This window comes from Alligator sinensis, unplaced genomic scaffold (assembly GCF_000455745.1).
Source record: "Alligator sinensis unplaced genomic scaffold, ASM45574v1 scaffold674_1, whole genome shotgun sequence".
Lineage (NCBI taxonomy): Eukaryota > Metazoa > Chordata > Crocodylia > Alligatoridae > Alligator > Alligator sinensis.
This window is the reverse complement of record NW_005842032.1, coordinates 2625236-2642438: the sequence shown is the minus strand read 5'-3', so window position 1 is coordinate 2642438 and position 17203 is coordinate 2625236. Positions and strand designations below refer to the sequence as shown.

General features: G+C 41.5%; 1 protein-coding gene across 6 annotated transcripts in view; it reads left to right on the top strand.

The window, feature by feature from the left end:
* Positions 1-17203, top strand: part of JMJD1C (jumonji domain containing 1C) — a 178627-nt gene that overhangs the window by 136573 nt on the left and 24851 nt on the right. For 5 of the 6 annotated variants that reach the window (XM_014519329.2, XM_025202590.1, XM_025202591.1 and 2 more), the window contains 5 exons: positions 80-2283; positions 6928-7129; positions 9360-9574; positions 10076-10228; positions 16313-16402. In XM_014519329.2, the coding sequence (XP_014374815.2) occupies positions 80-2283; positions 6928-7129; positions 9360-9574; positions 10076-10228; positions 16313-16402 (2864 nt within the window). The remainder of the gene's footprint in view (positions 1-79; positions 2284-6927; positions 7130-9359; positions 9575-10075; positions 10229-16312; positions 16403-17203) is intronic. The other variant, XM_025202589.1, reaches the window with a different exon arrangement.

Sequence of the window (17203 nt, the reverse complement as noted above, 5' to 3'; positions counted from 1 at the left end):
GAGAGATGAAGGAAAGGTCTACTGTGTTGTAGTATATTTCTTCTAAATCTAAGTTCTTTATCCATTTCTTTTTATACAGAGAATTGGAGAGGAAAGCATTTATTGAACCTTTACGTTCTGTTACAACTGTGCCAGTAAAGACTGATCTGGAACAAAGCAGAATACAGACTGCAAAAGAGAGCCATTTGCACAGACACTTTGTGGATCCAATGCTGAACCAGTTACCGAAGCCACCACAGGAGACTGGAGAGCGATTAAACAAATACAAAGAAGAGCATAGACGGGTACTTCAAGAGAGTATTGAAGTTGCTCCTTTTACAGCTAAAACCAAGGCTCTAGAGGGAGAGAGAGAAAATTATTCAAGAGGAACACCATTATCATCTTTGAGCCCCAAAAGCCATGTAGTAAAATATGACAAGGATGCAGAACGTTCTGTCTCAGAACTTTATAAAATGAAGCATTCAGTAGCACAGAGTTTGCCACAAAGTAACTATTTCACCACCCTGTCTAATAGCATAGTGAATGAACCACCAAGGTCATACCCATCTAAAGAAGTTTCAAGCATGTATATTGATAAACACAGTAGTTGTCCATCAACAGCAGCTAATCTCCAGTCTCTCCCTTCTTTCATTTCATCTCTTTCAAAGCCTCCACCTTTGATTAAGCATCAACCAGAGGCTGAAGGTCCAGTAAGCAAGGTAACAGAGCAGCTTTCCCAGCCAATGCAGTCTCACTCCATAAATTCTTTTAGAAGTGACAGCCGGAGCCCTACTCAGTTATCAGTTTCATCTTCAAATACACTCCGAAGTATGCCTGCATTACATAGAGCCCCTGTATTTCATCCTCCTGTCCATCAGAACTTAGAGAGGAAAGAAAGCAGTTATAGCAGCCTTTCACCTCCAACCCTAACTCCAGTCCAGCCAGTGAATGCTGGTGGCAAAATCCAAGAATTACAAAAACCACCAACTTTAGTACCTGAACCTAAGGAAGCGCAAACAGTGTACAAGGGCACTTCTGAGCAGAATATATCAGATGCATGGAAATCTAATAATTCTCCAAACAATGAAAAAGTTGAATGGCGTATTGAGAGAGTGAGTGGCAAGTCGCAGTCCGCTACAGCATCTGTCATTGTACGTCCTCCTAGTACAAAATATGAGAGTGCGCCAGTAATGCATTCATCCAAAGACAGAGTGAGTGAAAGATCTTCAACAGGGACAAATCAAACAGATTGCCTGAAAACAGCGGAAGCCAGAGAGACTGGAAGAATCATTCTGCCAAATATGAACTCAGACACTACTCACACACAGCATGAAAAGAAATTTCCAGCTGTTTCACAAGGCAGCATTCCTAGTTCTGGCACACTTAAGACCACTAAGATGTGTAGTACCAAAATGGATGTAACCACATCTGCAGCCACAACTACCGGTGTTTCAGGTTGTGGTAGTTCAGATGCGACTTGCTCTTTATCAAATGCAGTTTTGACATGTACACCGCTTGAGTGTACATCCTCTGCAGCAGTAAGTCAGGCAGTGGCACAGACACAAGAATGCAAGGTCAGCACTGCAGCTCCGGTTACACCAGCCAGTGGCAAGCCAGCAAATGCAGTTCAGTCCAGCTCTGGCTTCTCTGGCCCAACTGATTTTATCCATTTGAAAAAGCACAAGGCAGCATTGGCTGCAGCTCAATTTAAAAGTAGTAATGCCAGTGAGACTGAGTCCACTGCTGTGAAAAATCAGACACTTCCAGCCTCCATTTCCCTCGACAATGCTATCATCTGCAATACAATAAACAAAGCAAACTCTGTAGGCAATGGGCAAACTTCCCAGGCAAGTCAGCCAAACTACCACACAAAACTGAAAAAAGCTTGGCTTACAAGACATTCAGAGGAAGATAAAAACACTAATAAAAGAGAGAATTCAGGGAACAATGTATCAGAAATTATTAAGCCATGTACTGTCAGTTTAATAGCTTCTACATCAAATGATTTACAAAATAATGTAGATAGTAAAATCTTAGCAGATAAGTTTGTGAAAGAAGATAAACACCCAAGGAGAAAAGCAAAAAGAACTTATGAATCTGGCTCTGAAAGTGGAGACTCTGATGCAAGTGAGAGCAAATCAGAGCAAAGGACTAAACGGCAGCCTAAGCCAACTTACAAAAAGAAACAAAATGACTTGCAAAAGAGAAGGGGTGATCCAGAGGAAGAAGTAAAACCCAATGGTGTTCTTAGCAGGAGTGCCAAAGAAAAAAGCAAGTTGAAGTTGCAGAGCAGCAGCAACAGCAGTAAGTATGTCAGTTAATCTGAATTAGAAGAGATAAATAAAACAAAGATTATGGACAGTTGTGTTGATGCATGGAGTGTTTGTGTTATGGTAGCATGCAACTGAAAACAGTCTAAAAAGACAGTGTCAAAATTGGGTAGCTTTACAAGTTTACTAACTGAACCCCATCTGGATGCCTTGGTCTAAGAAAAGTGTCTTTTATATAAAAGTGTGTATTTTCACACATTGTTTCTTGGTTTTAAAAAAATCTACATATGCCTGTTAAATAAAAAACAAGTATGTATGAGCATGCTTTTATAAATAACTAGTCTCACTGTGCAGGGGATCACACTTAATTTACATCATTAAAAAAAAAAGAATCGTTAAGTTTTGGGGTGCTACTGTTAAACTTTCATTTGAGGAGGTGTCCATATCTTAATTCCTCCTCCAACTCAAAGACTGCAGGTAATTTTCTTGAGACTCTGAGAATGCTCTGTGCTTGGCATGGAAAGGATAGTTCAGGTCAGTGGTGCTCAACCTTTCCAGCATGTGGGCCAGATGAGAAAGGCATGACTGGTTTATGGGCCACATCTGATGCCTAGGGGCAGGGTCCCCATGTTGGGTCAGTTCAGCATGTGGGAACATATAATCCAGCCTGCAGGGTTCCCCACAGGTCCAAAAACTTAGCAGTGAGGGAATGGTGGCAGCCTTAATTGCTGTGGGGCTCCCATAGCTGTGAGATGCTCCATGACTCTGCTCCACAGGCTGTGCTTTGAGTGCCACTGGTTTACACAGTTACACTATTAATTTTCATTTCATAATGTAGAATATTTTTTAATACAGCTGGTACAAAGTAAAGCTGTGTGAAATGACAGCGTTCCATTTCAACCGGCCTCTTGATGGAACAGCATTCTGTTTCAGATTTTGTTTCGATTTGAAACTGCTGTTTCGTTCTCTTCCGTTGAAACAGGGTTGAAACGGTGATATAATGAGGAAGGTCAAAACAGCCTATAACGTTGTCATTTCTGGCCTGATTTGGATGAAACGTGCCGAAGTGGTAGCCCCTTCTGAGGGCATGAAGCCTGCCAAGTTTCAAGGAGATAGGTGCAGGGGGTTTGGGGGAACTGCACCACAAAGTCTTGAAAGCAAAACTCGTGTCAAGTGTACGTGTTAAGCCACAGTGGGGTCAAAACTGCAGGCATGCTAGCCCCTGCTGAGGCCGCAAAGCCTGCCAGGTTTCAAGGAGATAGGCTCAGGGGCTTGAGGGAAACTCTACCTGAAGCTGCTACAAAGGACCAACTCGCAGAATCATCATAAAATTCTAGTTTATTAGACAGATGCAAAATTCAAATAGTAAACCTTGGGGCTGATCCACACTCACACTCGCTCCCTCCCTCTCTCTCACTAAGCATCAGTGTTAAGATATACCTATCCCCAAGCACTGGAGTCAGCTATCGATGGCCAGTTGAAGCTTCTTTCAGTGCGATGTTGCTTCAGAAGGGGGTTGCTGGCTGGTCCTTCTGGCTGGACAGGCAGGGGTGCTGGTCAGGTCAAAGAGGGTGCCATTGGGGGGCATTCTTTACTGCCTTTTATCCCCCTCTGGCAGAGTTTGGTGACTCCCCAATTCTTGGGCTTACCCAATCCAGGGGTCGTTGACCTAGTGGGATGTCTCCTTTGGTGGCTGCTGGATGGCAGCTGTCAGCCCCAGGGGGCATGTCCACAAGTACATGCAGTCTTAGGAGTCTGTTGATGAATTCTGATTAATTCACTGCCATGATGAATAGGGCTCTGGGAACGGTTGATCGAGGGGTATTCAGTCCCAAGAGTCGGTTTCTAGTGTTCATTAGTTCAAACCGGGGCTTCTGTACCTTTTAACAGTGAAGTTTCAAGGAGTGCCGTGCTCTGTATTGAGTCTTTCCTCTCATTAGTCTGTGGTTTCATAGGTGTTAATCCTTGCTCTTTAACTTGTTATCATAGCTATCGGTTTTGTTTTGATTTTGCTGTTTCGACCTCAAAACAGTGTTGAAACAAAACTGGCAGCGAATTTTCGTACAGCCCTAGTACAAAGGATGGATTTTCATCTCTGTATTTTGACTTGGTGGCCTTTTACCTCCTGACACATTACAACACTATCATAGTTCAATTTATGTAGGCTTAATTTATGTAACATGATACCAGTATCAGTTTTTGGAAGGTGTCCCATATTGGTACAATGCTTAGAATACTTCTGTCTTTAATGTTATGTTTCTCCAAAGGGGAGGATGAAAGAGAACGGGCCATTTTTTGTTTGCTTTTTTTTAACTAGCTCAGTGCATAGGTGGATGTCACACTTTTTTTGTGTATGCATGCAGTAATACCAAGTGATCTTCACCCTGTCACGAGATGAAAAATATGTAGGGGTTCATTGAAAATGACAATATCTTTCTTAATGTAGAGGCATGAGTAAGATGGCTTAAATGAAGGACCGTCCCCTGTTTTGTCTAGTAATTCAGCTGTTGTTTCTAGAATTATTTGGAAGGTGTTAGGTTTGTCAGATAAGTAGGAACTTCAGGATTTATCTTGTGCACTGGGTAGGTTTCAGGAAGGAGAAGATAAGCATTAGTAGACTTTGGTCCTTACTGTCCTCCTTCTCATTATTGATATTTTCTAATAGGTAATAATTATGACTATTAATAGCTGTCGTAGACTGCTTGAGTCACCTATGAGATACTTTGCCACTGTCCTTTAATTTATTGTTGCTCCAGTTCTCTGCCAGCACTGTCAGTTCCCCCTCCCTCCAATCCTCCTGTTATCAGCTTCTGATTATTGATCACCACTGAATGATTCGCCATTTATTTGCATTCCTTTTGGAATAACTCCCATTATATTACAGTTAGACCAGGTCCAAAATTTTCTGATGAAATGCGTATTTGGACGTTTCTCACATACAGCATGACCCAGAATAAAACATGCACCTTGTTTTTGAATGGCAGAATGAAGAAAAAAGATATTTACATGTAGTAATAACTGAGTAGCAGCAGATGTAGAGCTGAACCTGCTCATTATTCTGTTGCTGTGGCGAAGTGCAGGCAGTCAAAAAGTCTGAGGCTGAATCGATTCAGTCTTTGCAGGTTAGTCTAAGCTGCAGAGATTAAACTGAGAAACAACGGGACACGCATTCACTTTTGATTCAGGAAATGCAGGCACATGCCTGTAGTGGCTCAGGCCAAAAGCCGGGGGGAGCTAGAGCACGGCTCTGGTACGTAGCCAGCGTGGGCTGTATTTTCACGTCCTTTTCCGGCTGCCCCCAAGGTCTCGGGTTTGCAGTAAAGAGGGTACAGAAGCAGGACTTTGCAGGGTTTCTCATCACTTCCTCTTCCTGCTTCCAGGTGCCTCTGGATTTTGTAGTCACAGTTGCAGCCAGCGGTAACTTTCAATAAGTTTAGCAGGACAGGGCAGCTCTGTACTTGGGAGAAGCGGGGTTTAACTCCTCTCCCTGGCCCCAGACCTCAGCCAGGGTTTGCCAAGGCGGGAGGGGCACTCCTTGCTTCCCCCTCTGCCCCTCTCCCAACCCTTCTCTGGAGCAGACAGCACAGCCCAGCAGGGCTGGAAAGCATGCTGTGGGGGCTGTTTTAATTTAAGCCAGAGAAGGGGTCTGGGACAGAAGTTTCATAAACCGTTTTGATCCAAATCAGTTAAGTCTGATACTACATTTAACCGGGCTTATCTTAAACTGGTTTCAACCATTTTGAAACTGGTTTATGTGCACTGAACTTCTGTTCTGTTACAGGTTTAAACCAGTTTCTGATCACATACACTGGTTTATGTGTAACTTCTGTCCATAGCCTGTGAGTCTGTGCAGATATTACATTCACTTCAGCCCTGTAAGAGCAGAAACTGCGCTTACCATATTTGTTACCTATAATGTGCATTGAAAATTCCAGCAGCTTTTTTTTTTTTTAAGTGTTGTATGCAAGAAAATATAGTACACTTATTTGGATTCAGATTTTTTTTTTTTTTTTAACCTAAAAACATCTCAGGCTTGAACTTTCAGATGATGAGAAACAGGGTTTTGGGAATCTTGCTTGGATTCCTGACAAGCTGCTGGGAATACTTGTGCACATTCATGGCAACCCTTATCTGGAAGATTTCAAGATTTCTTCTTTAATCACAATTTGAAACGGAGCCAAATACCAAAATATCCTCTCACGCATCTGAGGTAGGTAGGTGCTCTTATCCCCATTTTACAGTTGGCAAAACAGAGAGTCTGAGTGGCTTAATGTTGAAGCAGCAGAATGGAAAATTTTTGGAGGTTGCTGCATTGTTGTATGTGTGTTTTCATTGATACAAGAAATGAACCTGTCTTTCTTAGGTTATTAAATCCTTTTTTGCTTGGTAGCAGTAGTGTTGTGTCAGTAATTTTCTGGGGAATACTTAACAAATACAAATAAATATACTGGACAAGTGCAGTATGTAAATAAGTAGTGTTACAGTTAACTGTATTTTTGTCTAGGTAACATTTAAAATCATAGATATTTTTTTTTTTTTTTAAACTTGAGTGTTTATGTAAGTGGAAGAAAATGAAAGTAGCTGGATTTCCAGAAATGAAGGTCTGCTGTTCTTGTGGACATCAAAGTATAAACAGTTCGTAAATTTCTCTTGCCTGAAATGGTTGTTACTTTTGCAGCTGGCATACCGCGTTCAGTATTAAAAGATTGGCGCAAAGTAAAGAAGCTGAAGCAAACTGGAGAATCCTTTTTGCAGGATGATTCTTGTTCTGAAATAGGGCCCAATTTGCAGAAGTGCAGAGAATGTAGGCTGATAAGAAGTAAGAAAGGTGAAGAACCATCTCATTCACCAGTATTTTGTAGATTTTACTACTTTCGTCGGTAAGTACAATTCTTTTGGAAATGTATTTGTTTTGTGGTTAAAATCCTTTACGTTAATTTGCATTTTCACTGTTCCTTTTGTGTAGTGACCTCCTTGTAGTTTGGAAGAGGTAGGTTTTGTGTAACACTGCAGCATTATAGTGATTTACATCTGAACAAGCAACTACCATTCCTGAGATACAGTAGTTTTTCTTAGACCTACCCACAGTTAGAGCTGTCAGTCAGTTGATCTGTCTTAAAGTAAGTGGGGGTACGTCCTTGAGTTCACATAGTCTAATCAATTTTTAACACACCTGAGGTAGGCAAGTGCTGCTATCCCCATTTTACAGTTGGCAATGGGATGGCCATTGATTAGTGCAGGTAGCCCTTATGGAATAAGACTCAGTCTGTTAGTTTGATTAATTAAGTGTCTGTATGGACACCTTTCACAGCCATAGTAAAACAGTTGATATAAATAATTGTTCCACTGCTGTCCCATGATGCACCAGGCACAAAAGCAGTGATTTGTCTGGTTCAATTTCTTCATTCCACTGTTGGGAGTCAACTTGACTAGAAGCCAACTACTTACATAAATAGTACTGTATGTTGCACAAAGCTCATTATGAGCCATTTTCATAGTAAGCAGCTTGGATCTGTACCCACCTTTTTCAGTAGCATTTTTTTTGATCTTTCAAGGAGATCGATACTTTCGTTTCTGTTGGGTGAAGAACATATCTAGTTTCATATTAGAATCTACTACAAAATGCCAAAGGGTACTTCCAGCTATCTCAGTACATACCCACGCAGGGATCAAGCACATGGAAAAGCAGCAATGGAATGGAAAGGACTGAGAAGTGCGTACAGACAAACAGGACCACAGTATCACGTCTAGCATAGAAAGCACAAGCTGAGCAATGTTCCTGCAAAACCACTAGAACAGTCCATTCTTTAATATCAGCAGTATTGGGGAGAAAGGAGAGGAAGTTCCATTTAGACCTTTTTGCTGAAGAATGGAACTGCTGATAATTTTTGCATCATGTCTTTTCTAGCCAGTCAGCAGTGGTGCTCATGAAACATCTACAACAGTCCACCAAGACCTACATCACAAGAAAATAGAATCCTTTGATGCCCTCTGTTAATGTTAGGAAGGCTGTACCGGTTGGCCTTTTGGCTTTTATTGGTTTATCAATCCAAGAACGCTAAGTATTTATGCTGGAAGGGATGTGTATGTAGTGGGACAATGTAACGCACAGTAAATTGTCTGAGAAATAACCGAAGATGGAACTTTATTTTCAAATTGAAGAGAAATACTTTGCATTAGCATTTGTTTATAATTTAATGATAAAAGGAAAATATGGAGTAAATTAGACTTAACATGTAATCTACCTCACCACTTATTTTTAGCTTTAGAATATTCTCTTTGCTCTTAAAATAAATCTCTATAGCAGTTGAATATATCATTGTATTTGAAAGCTTGCCTAAGTCTGTCCCAATCATGAGTTGGTCCAATAAAAGATACCACCCACAAAAATACTTGCCTCCTTACTGAAAATTGTTACTGGGGGGGAGGCGGGGGGGGAAAGAACCCTTTACTTCTGTAGAAGGTTAGTGAGTCTGTTTTCCACTCTGGAGGACCTGTATCCTGGGAATCTGGCACAGGTTATAAATACAAATTTGGTTTCATTCTGGTCATTGTTTAGACCTTAATAGTCATTGTTTCATACATTATCAGTCTCCAGTCTAGAAAGAAACCCGGATTGAAACAGAAGAACGCTTTAGATCAGGGTGGGCAAAATGCGGCCTGTGAGCCAGGTGTGGCCCGCCAGGCCATTCTATCCGGCCTGCGGGGCCCCTAAAAAATTTAGAAAATTAGTATTTATCTGCCCTTGGCTGCCTGTCATGCGGCCCTCGGTGGTTTGCCAAAACTCAGTAAGCAGCCCTCTGCCTGAAATAATTGCCTGCCCCTGCTTTAGATCATGAATACATGGGTATTAATAACTGTTGGGAGGAGGTCTGTAGAACGTTAAAACTAAGCCAGAGTTGTTAGTACTGGTTTAGGAAGGAGTTGAAGTAACACCAGATTCTCTTACAAATTTAGAGGAGGGAGGGGAGAACCATCAGAGACATGTGTGTTCTCTACTGCAAAAGCTAAAATTAGTTCTATCTGGTCAGTGGTTTATAGTAATGGCAAACAAGGGTTAGGGTGCAACGTATGATAAGACTTATAGTTAAATTCTGTTTTCATTTTTAGGTTGTCTTTTAGTAAGAATGGAGTGGTTAGGATAGATGGTTTCTCTTCTCCTGACCAGTATGATGATGAAGCAATGAATTTATGGACACATGAAAATTATGATGATGATGAACTGGACCTAGAAACTTCTAAATACATTTTAGACATCATAGGGGATAAATTCTGTCAGTTAGTAACATCTGAGAAAACAGCCATGTCCTGGGTGAAAAAAGATGGTAAGGAAATCTTAAGTGTTGTTCTGTAATTCCATTCCAAAGCTAGTTTTAATGAAGTGTTATTCCCCTTCAAAATTGTTCATGTCTCAGTATGCTCCATTTGTCTGGTGTACACAATACTTGTGTGTACTGATACTATTGTTGACCAAATAGGAACAGAAGAATTCATTAAGAATTGTGCCACATATAATTCAATAGAGAATATTCTTCCTGTATTTTTCTACAGAAGTCTTATGTTTGTTATTTTTTGTCTTTTTTCATTAAGGATAGTGGTATATAACATGGATAATTTTGTTACATAATACTCGGAATGCAGCTGAAGTTGTATTTGTTGAAAACTATATGTAGGGTGATTTTTTTTTTTTTTTTTTTTTTCCAGACTTTTTTGAGAGGAAAGTTATGATTGGCCCTTTAGATGAAAATATTCATTGTTGTGTCACAGCTTGCACACATTTACCTTTAAATGTCGGTGATTTTTATTCTGTTTATTTTGTATTTCAGCCAAAATTGCCTGGAAGAGAGCAGTGAGAGGAGTCCGAGAGATGTGTGATGCATGCGAAGCCACATTGTTTAACATTCACTGGGTCTGCCAAAAATGTGGATTTGTGGTCTGCTTAGATTGTTATAAAGCAAAGGAAAGGAAGAGTTCTAGAGGTCAATTTTCAAGTTTATATGAATTAAAGCAGTCTGCATATTTTAAAATGGATGGTCAAGAACTGTACATGCCTTTTTGTAACTAATAAGTATATTATTTTTTACATGTGGAGCCTGAGATTTTTTTTTTTTTTTCTGCTTCTGAGGAGTTAACTTTCCTTGATGCTACCAAATTTGCTTGATTGGAAGGTGAAGTTTTTTCTGCCATTTACAGTCGAGCAGTAGGGTGGGGATGGAGGCAGCTGCTGTGGCTCTGGCCCCAATCTGGGGTTGGGGCTGGACGTGGAGACAGCTGCAGCTTCCACCTCCCCTCCTGTGCTGCATGCCTTTCTACTCCCCCCTTCACGGCACCCCCCCAGCTCCCTGTTCTTGCCCCTCCGTCACTGTTGCTCCCTCTCTTTTATTTTTTTTTTCCCCCCCTCTTCCTCTCCTGCTACTGTCTTCCTTACCTTTGCTCTGCACTGGCAGGCTCCATCCCTCCTGTAACCTGGGGCATGGAGCATAGCTTCAGCTTGGCCCTGTAGCAGCAGTGGCAGGGAGCCAGTGGTGCTGCTGCAGAGCCCAGGCTAGAATAGCAGTGCTGGCTCTGCACTGCTGTTGCTACCGGGCCAGCCTGGAACTATGTTCTGGGCCCTGGGCTGCAGCAGGGATGGAACCTGCCAGCACAGAGCAAAGGTAAGGGTCGGGGGGAGGAGGACAAACTGGGGACAGGGACCTGAGGCTGCAGGCAGCAGAAGCAGCAAGGAATGGGGAATGGGATGGGGGGAATGGGGCAGCCTTAGGCTGCAAGGGGCGCAGGCACAATGGGAGGTAAGTGGGGGCGGGGGTGACAGGCAGCAGGGGGCAAGCTGCTTGCCTCTCTTGTCTGCCTGCCCCCTGCCATCCGCTCCCCGCTGCCTGCTTCGTTACTGCCCCTGCCTACCCTACCACATGCCCCCCTATTGTGTCCCCCACTGTCTGCCCCTACTGCCTACCCCATTACTGCCCCCCTCATCACCTCTCCCCCTACCACCTGCAGTAGTGGGGGGCAGGGGGGTGAATTTAGATGATCCTCCCATAATTAGATTACATACATGGAAGGATTAGAATACATTTATAAATTTTCCGTGTGTAGAATCTAACCATTGGGAGGTCATCTTAGATTCAGGTTCATCTTATATTTGGGTAACTGTGGTAAATATTTAAAATCAAACTTCCCAGATAATCAGTTTTCATGGTTATGGGGCTAGCTAGACTTCTCTCTCCCTTCTGGTCTCTGCTTTTAAGGTTTTTATCATTACTTGCCTCAAGATGGAATCTTGTAGTTCTTTTGCTTTTAAGCTGGGATGTAAGTGCCGGCTAACCTCTTGTTGTTTTGTAAAGGCTTGTCTTGAGTTAAACACTTGCTTAAATCCTCCCCTCTGGAATCCATGACCAGGTTTCTTAACCCATAGCCTTATTAAAAGGAAGTAATAGTATTATTACTATTACACTACTATTATTATTATTATTATTTGCTTTTTAAGCTATTATTGTTGCTGTTGTTGTTGCTCTTATTAGCTTTAAGCTATTATTATTATTTCTCTTATTTGCTTTTAAGCTATTTTATTATTATTGCTTATTATTATTATTTGCTTTTACATATTAGAGGAAAAAGCATTTTAAAACAAACAAATGACCTACATGCTATTTGATTTGATCTAATCTTACATTTCACTACAAGTAGTCTTTCCTTTTAAATGATAAGAACATAACAGTACCAACTCATGTTCTCTTTAAAAGCAAAAATTCTTCTGTGACCCACCCAGATCCCATCTTGGAACCGGTTTTCCTGGGATACTGGGAAAGAGCCATTAAGGCTGCGAGTTCTGCCATTGTCTGATAATCACCCTGAAGTGGAGGCTGTTAAGTAACGATTAGAAGGCATCTCCTACCATCCACCTCCCCTCCTAGACCTGGAAGACTAAAATAAAACGTCATCCTAGCTACAAATTCAGCTACAGTATTAATTATCATGAAGAAATATCTCCACACTTGTTACAGGAATATTTACTTTCATTTATCTGACTACCATTAAAAATAAATGCAAATGACATGTCAAACTACTGAAAAACTTTACTCCCTCTCTGTCCCTTGGCACAGGGCAAGAGGTCCCCTTCCTCCATCTTGGTTATAAGGTGTTTCCAAAGTCCTTCAAAAAGTCTGTGTCACTACTGCTATTTGTAAAATGGAAGTAGTGACTATTACAGATTAATCTTCCTGTTATAGTTAAGTTTTGGCACCTCTGAAAACACCTGTTTGGAAGACAGTAGATAGGTAGGCTATTTTGTTTCATGACCTATCTAAACTAATACTCTTCCATATGAAATTATATCACTTCAAGTACAAGTATACCAATCAGCTGTTGCTGCAATGTTACTTTAGATATTCTTTTATTTGTGGTATATTTCTCCAGAACATTTGTCATTCAAGAAGGTAGACCTGGGTATTTAATGTACTGGGTACTCTATGCACACTAGCAAGGGAAGGCAGAATGCATAAACATTTCTGAAACTTCCAGGCAGATAGGTATGTTCCTGTCTCAAACAAAATGCAGTGTTGGGTGTACATAGAGTTGGGTGTACATAGAGCACCTGCTGCCTGCCAGGGTGGTCTCAGTGGTCAGTGATAAGTCTTTGTTAAACCAAAAATTTTTTATTAAGAATTTGAAAAGCCAAACAGCAAGTCCTTCTATGTGCTGGGTTGTTTATTTCTGCATGTGCCTCTGTGGTCTGGTGTTCTGCTTGAAAATGTGCTGAGGGCTTGTATTCAGTTTTGGATTTTGCTTATGATCCTATCTTGTTCTCTGGGTCATGCTGATTGCCATATATGCAAGGACCATGGGAGTTTTGCCTTCTTTTATTGAATGAAACATACTCCCCTTCCGAGGACCCTCAGGGGTGTCCAACTTCAAAGTGCCTTGGGCAGGGGTGGGCAAGGCCATTCTATTTGGCCCGTGGGGCCCCTAAAAAATTTAGAAAATTAATATTTATCTGCCCTGTTATGCGGCCCTCAATGGCTTGCCAAAACTCAGTAAGCGGCCCTCCACCCGAAATAATTGCCCGCCCCTGGTCTTGGGCCACACACCACATCGCATGCCTCGCAGACCACACCAACAGGGACCGCACACCTCTGCACGCATGCTTGGGTGCTTCCCTGAATGGTGCAGCACCCCCTCACTTTCAGCTTCCTGTGGGCTTCTTTGTGGCATTCTGCTGCACAGGCAGTCTGTCTGGGCTCTCAACTTTCGCAGCCCTGTGGGTTGTGCTCCCTGGGTCAGGGGCATGCAGCAGAAGCTGAGGAAGGGAGAGTGAGCCCAGAGAAGGAGGTAGCAGGAAGAGGAAGGAAGGGGCAGGGGTGGGTTGGAGCCTGGGAACCGCATACAGCTCCCATAGTCCATGGGCTCCCAGTTGCCCATCTCTTTATTAACCAGTTGTTTCTCCATCCTTGCAGCAGAAGAGCAAGTAGCAGTACACTCATCTCCCCTGCTTTTACTTCTGGGATGTCGTGGGGTATATTTTTGGTGGTTTCTGGTTTTTGTCTTCTATTTGTATGTGAGGGTCTAAAGTGGCAATATGGGGAAAATCCTTGGATAAATGCTTCTCCTTGGGTAAAAGCAGAGGCCTGAGCTGAGAGATCCATGAACCTGTTTTAGTTTTGTGTTCCAAGAAGGTTTACAGCAGTATCATATAGATTCTGTGGCCAATGTGCATGTACCTTTTGTGATTCCAAATCTTTTTGCTAATTAGTTTCCTAATCTGAGGTTCCTGCCAGAATTAAGTAAACCAGGTTATTTGTTTTTCTCCTAACGCTTTTCACGTCAGTTTCTTCTGAAACTCTTACGCTTGCCTATGACTGGGATCAGTTTTGCAGCTATTTTGGCTACTTGTTCATAGAGTTCTCTGCATGCACACTGAAAGACTTTTTATAGGCAGCAAGGAAAGTTAAGACACATTTCCTTTCTGTCTAAAGAATTAGTTCTGGTGCCCAAAAGCATTTATTATACTGCCTCTTCTAACAGCTCTTCTTAGTTGTCTCGGACCCTGTATGTATGTGTATATCTGCCTTACTTGGCTTGGGGCATTTGTGAATGCTTAGAAACACATTAAGGGAAATCATGTACAAGCACTCAGAGGTTTTTTACAGCGCACGTGCTACACAGCCAGGAAGATTTAGTAAAAAGTCTCAGATGTTTGAAAAGGAAGTATACAGAAACAGGCTTCTTTTTTTCAGAGAGAATTGTTCCTGTTTATCGCATCATCCTGCAGCATGTGCTAAAACAGGATTATGGTGATGGCTTCTCATTCTACAGCTTCCTTTTTGGGGATGCATGGTATACTGCATGTGAACTGTACCTAGACTGTGACTGTAGAACATTTAACACTACACACTCTTCCATATAATTCCACTTCATATTACACCATTTTTCCTGGAACCAGAGACAATTTATGCAGTTGTTTTAATGTAATGGAGAATGATACGTTGATTCCTGGCAGCCTCACCCTGAATGTCAGAGGTTTAAATAGCCAGTTAATTTCACTGCACCAATAAAAAAAAATTACAAATTTCCAAGCTTTTTCCTGGCACCATCAATCCTATTTGCCAAGTTTTAAGACATTTTATTCAAACTACTGAATTGCATATTTGCATATAATTTTTGTGTGTCAAGTTTGGTCCATAGCCCTGGTAAGTGAAGCCTTGTTTACAGGACAGCAGGAGTACTTACTCCCCTCCCACCATACCTCAAGCCAAATGCAGCTGAGACTATCTCTGGGAGTAACAGGTTGATTACTCTCCATAATGCATGCAGTTCCTGACTTCCCAGTAACTATAAATACAAGAAAACAAATATAAATAAGACTTCCAAGTTCATTTCTAAATACAAAATAATCTTAGTAATTACTATTCTCCACACTAATTTTAAAAGTGGGTTGTGTAGTAATCAAATAACTGTGTGCAACCCATGTGTAACTCATTGCAGGGTCTGGGTGGAGACTGGAGCTGATACACAGTTCGCTAGATTTAAATGCGTGGAATAGTGGGAGTCTTCCTATTTCTAGATTTTTATGCTACCTTGGAAAAGTTAACTCCAAAATTTAGATGAAATAAGTTAATGAAGAAATATATTGAACAAATGTCTACAGCCCTAGTTATACAATGATCTTATTTTTCTTGGTATGGCATTTTCTTGATTGTTTTCAGTTGTACATTTTATTGTCCTCCAAGAAAATTTATGGAATTCTTTCATTTGTGACAATGCAGTCTGAGAGCTATCATCGCCCAGGCTAAGGAAAGCATTTGGTGCCTTTATAAAGGTTTCATTGTAAAGAAATGTATGCTGTGCAAATGCCGAATTCTTGTTAGCCCACCTGTTGGGAGCATGCAACAAGCATTGCTACGAACAAGGACATTTGGTGAAAAGATTTGAAGATTCTCTTTAAAAGAGGCAGCATAGACCCATAAATAGGGTACTGGGCTGGGAGTCAGGAGAGAAGTGTAGATCACACAAATCAGTGACAAATCACTTTATTGCCTTGGGTCTTTCTCCTTTCCACCCTTTATTTTATCTTAACTTTTTACACTGTGAGGTCTTCAAGGAAATCCTTGTTTCCTATTATTTATTTTTAGTGCATAACACAAAGGCCTAAATGTCAGTCCTGGCCTCATTTGCTATCATAATGATGGAGATTTCAGCACCAACATCTGTTTATACCATGTTTGGAATTGATCAGTAGGATAACCCTAATTGCCTACATTGCAGTTTTGGGATGGATTTTAATTTGTACTAAATTAACAGATCGAAATGTAATGTAAACAAGCATGATTTGAATTTTTACTTAAGGAGGAATATTGCGCTTACTACTATCTTGGCTTTTCATGGTCATCAGGATCCCACTCTGAATAGCTTTGTTGTGGAACTGATGTGCACACAACGTGCATTGTATGGGATAGCAATACAAGACGGGTGTAGTGACTTTTTATACACCTAAAAATGGGTTAGAAATATGCAGGTTATAAAAAGTCCACTAGTTAAATAAATAAATTACTGGAAATGTTGTTTTACAGATAAAGAATTATATGCTTGGATGAAATGTGTGAAAGGACAGCCTCATGATCACAAGCATCTGATGCCAACTCAGATTATTCCAGGCTCTGGTAAGAAGTCCTGCAAGAAGGACACCATTTATTCTCCAACGTTATTTTTCTACGAACAAAGATTACAAGTTTAAGTTGTGGCAACTTCTCATCACTATTAGTTTAGTAGGTCTCAGCAAGGAAAGCACGTGGGGAAAAATGGAGAAGGGAGAAGTTCAGAGGAGTCTGGAGGAAGCAGAAAATGCTAGAGGTTTGCAAGAGCATGCAGGTGGAGGAACAGAAGATAGCCATAACAGTTTTGCGTTGCTCTGGAGTGGGATAAAGCCGTCAGAGTACTAGTGCGGTGGTGCTGAAAGTACAGCCTGTGGATCCAGCGTGTGAACCTGAACCATTTGGCCCATAGGATTCCCCATGGGTCCATAAATTTGGTGGCTGGGGAGCAGAAGCCCCACAATGATTAATGCTGCCAGTGCTCCCCTGTCACCAAATTTTTGGATGTGTGGAACCCCACAGGCCAGATGATACGGCCCGGCATGCTGGATCAAGCTGATTGTATAGGACTGGTCCACAGCTGGACCTAGCATGTGGGTTTGAATCCATGTGGGCTTCACACACTAGATCTGGCCTGTGGACCTTCCAAATCCCACCTTCTCCAGCCCATGTGCTGGAACAATGAACACCACTATACTAGTGCATTTGACCCTAAACAATTAAGAATTTAAAAAGATTCTAGTTTAAAACACAGATTATTCCCTGATAACATTCTCTTTCTTGATGGGCAATTGGCTAGTTTATTAATAAGGTCACACAGGAACAATAAGAATGACAGGGGGAGTGGACCTGCTCCCCCCTTCCCTTCTG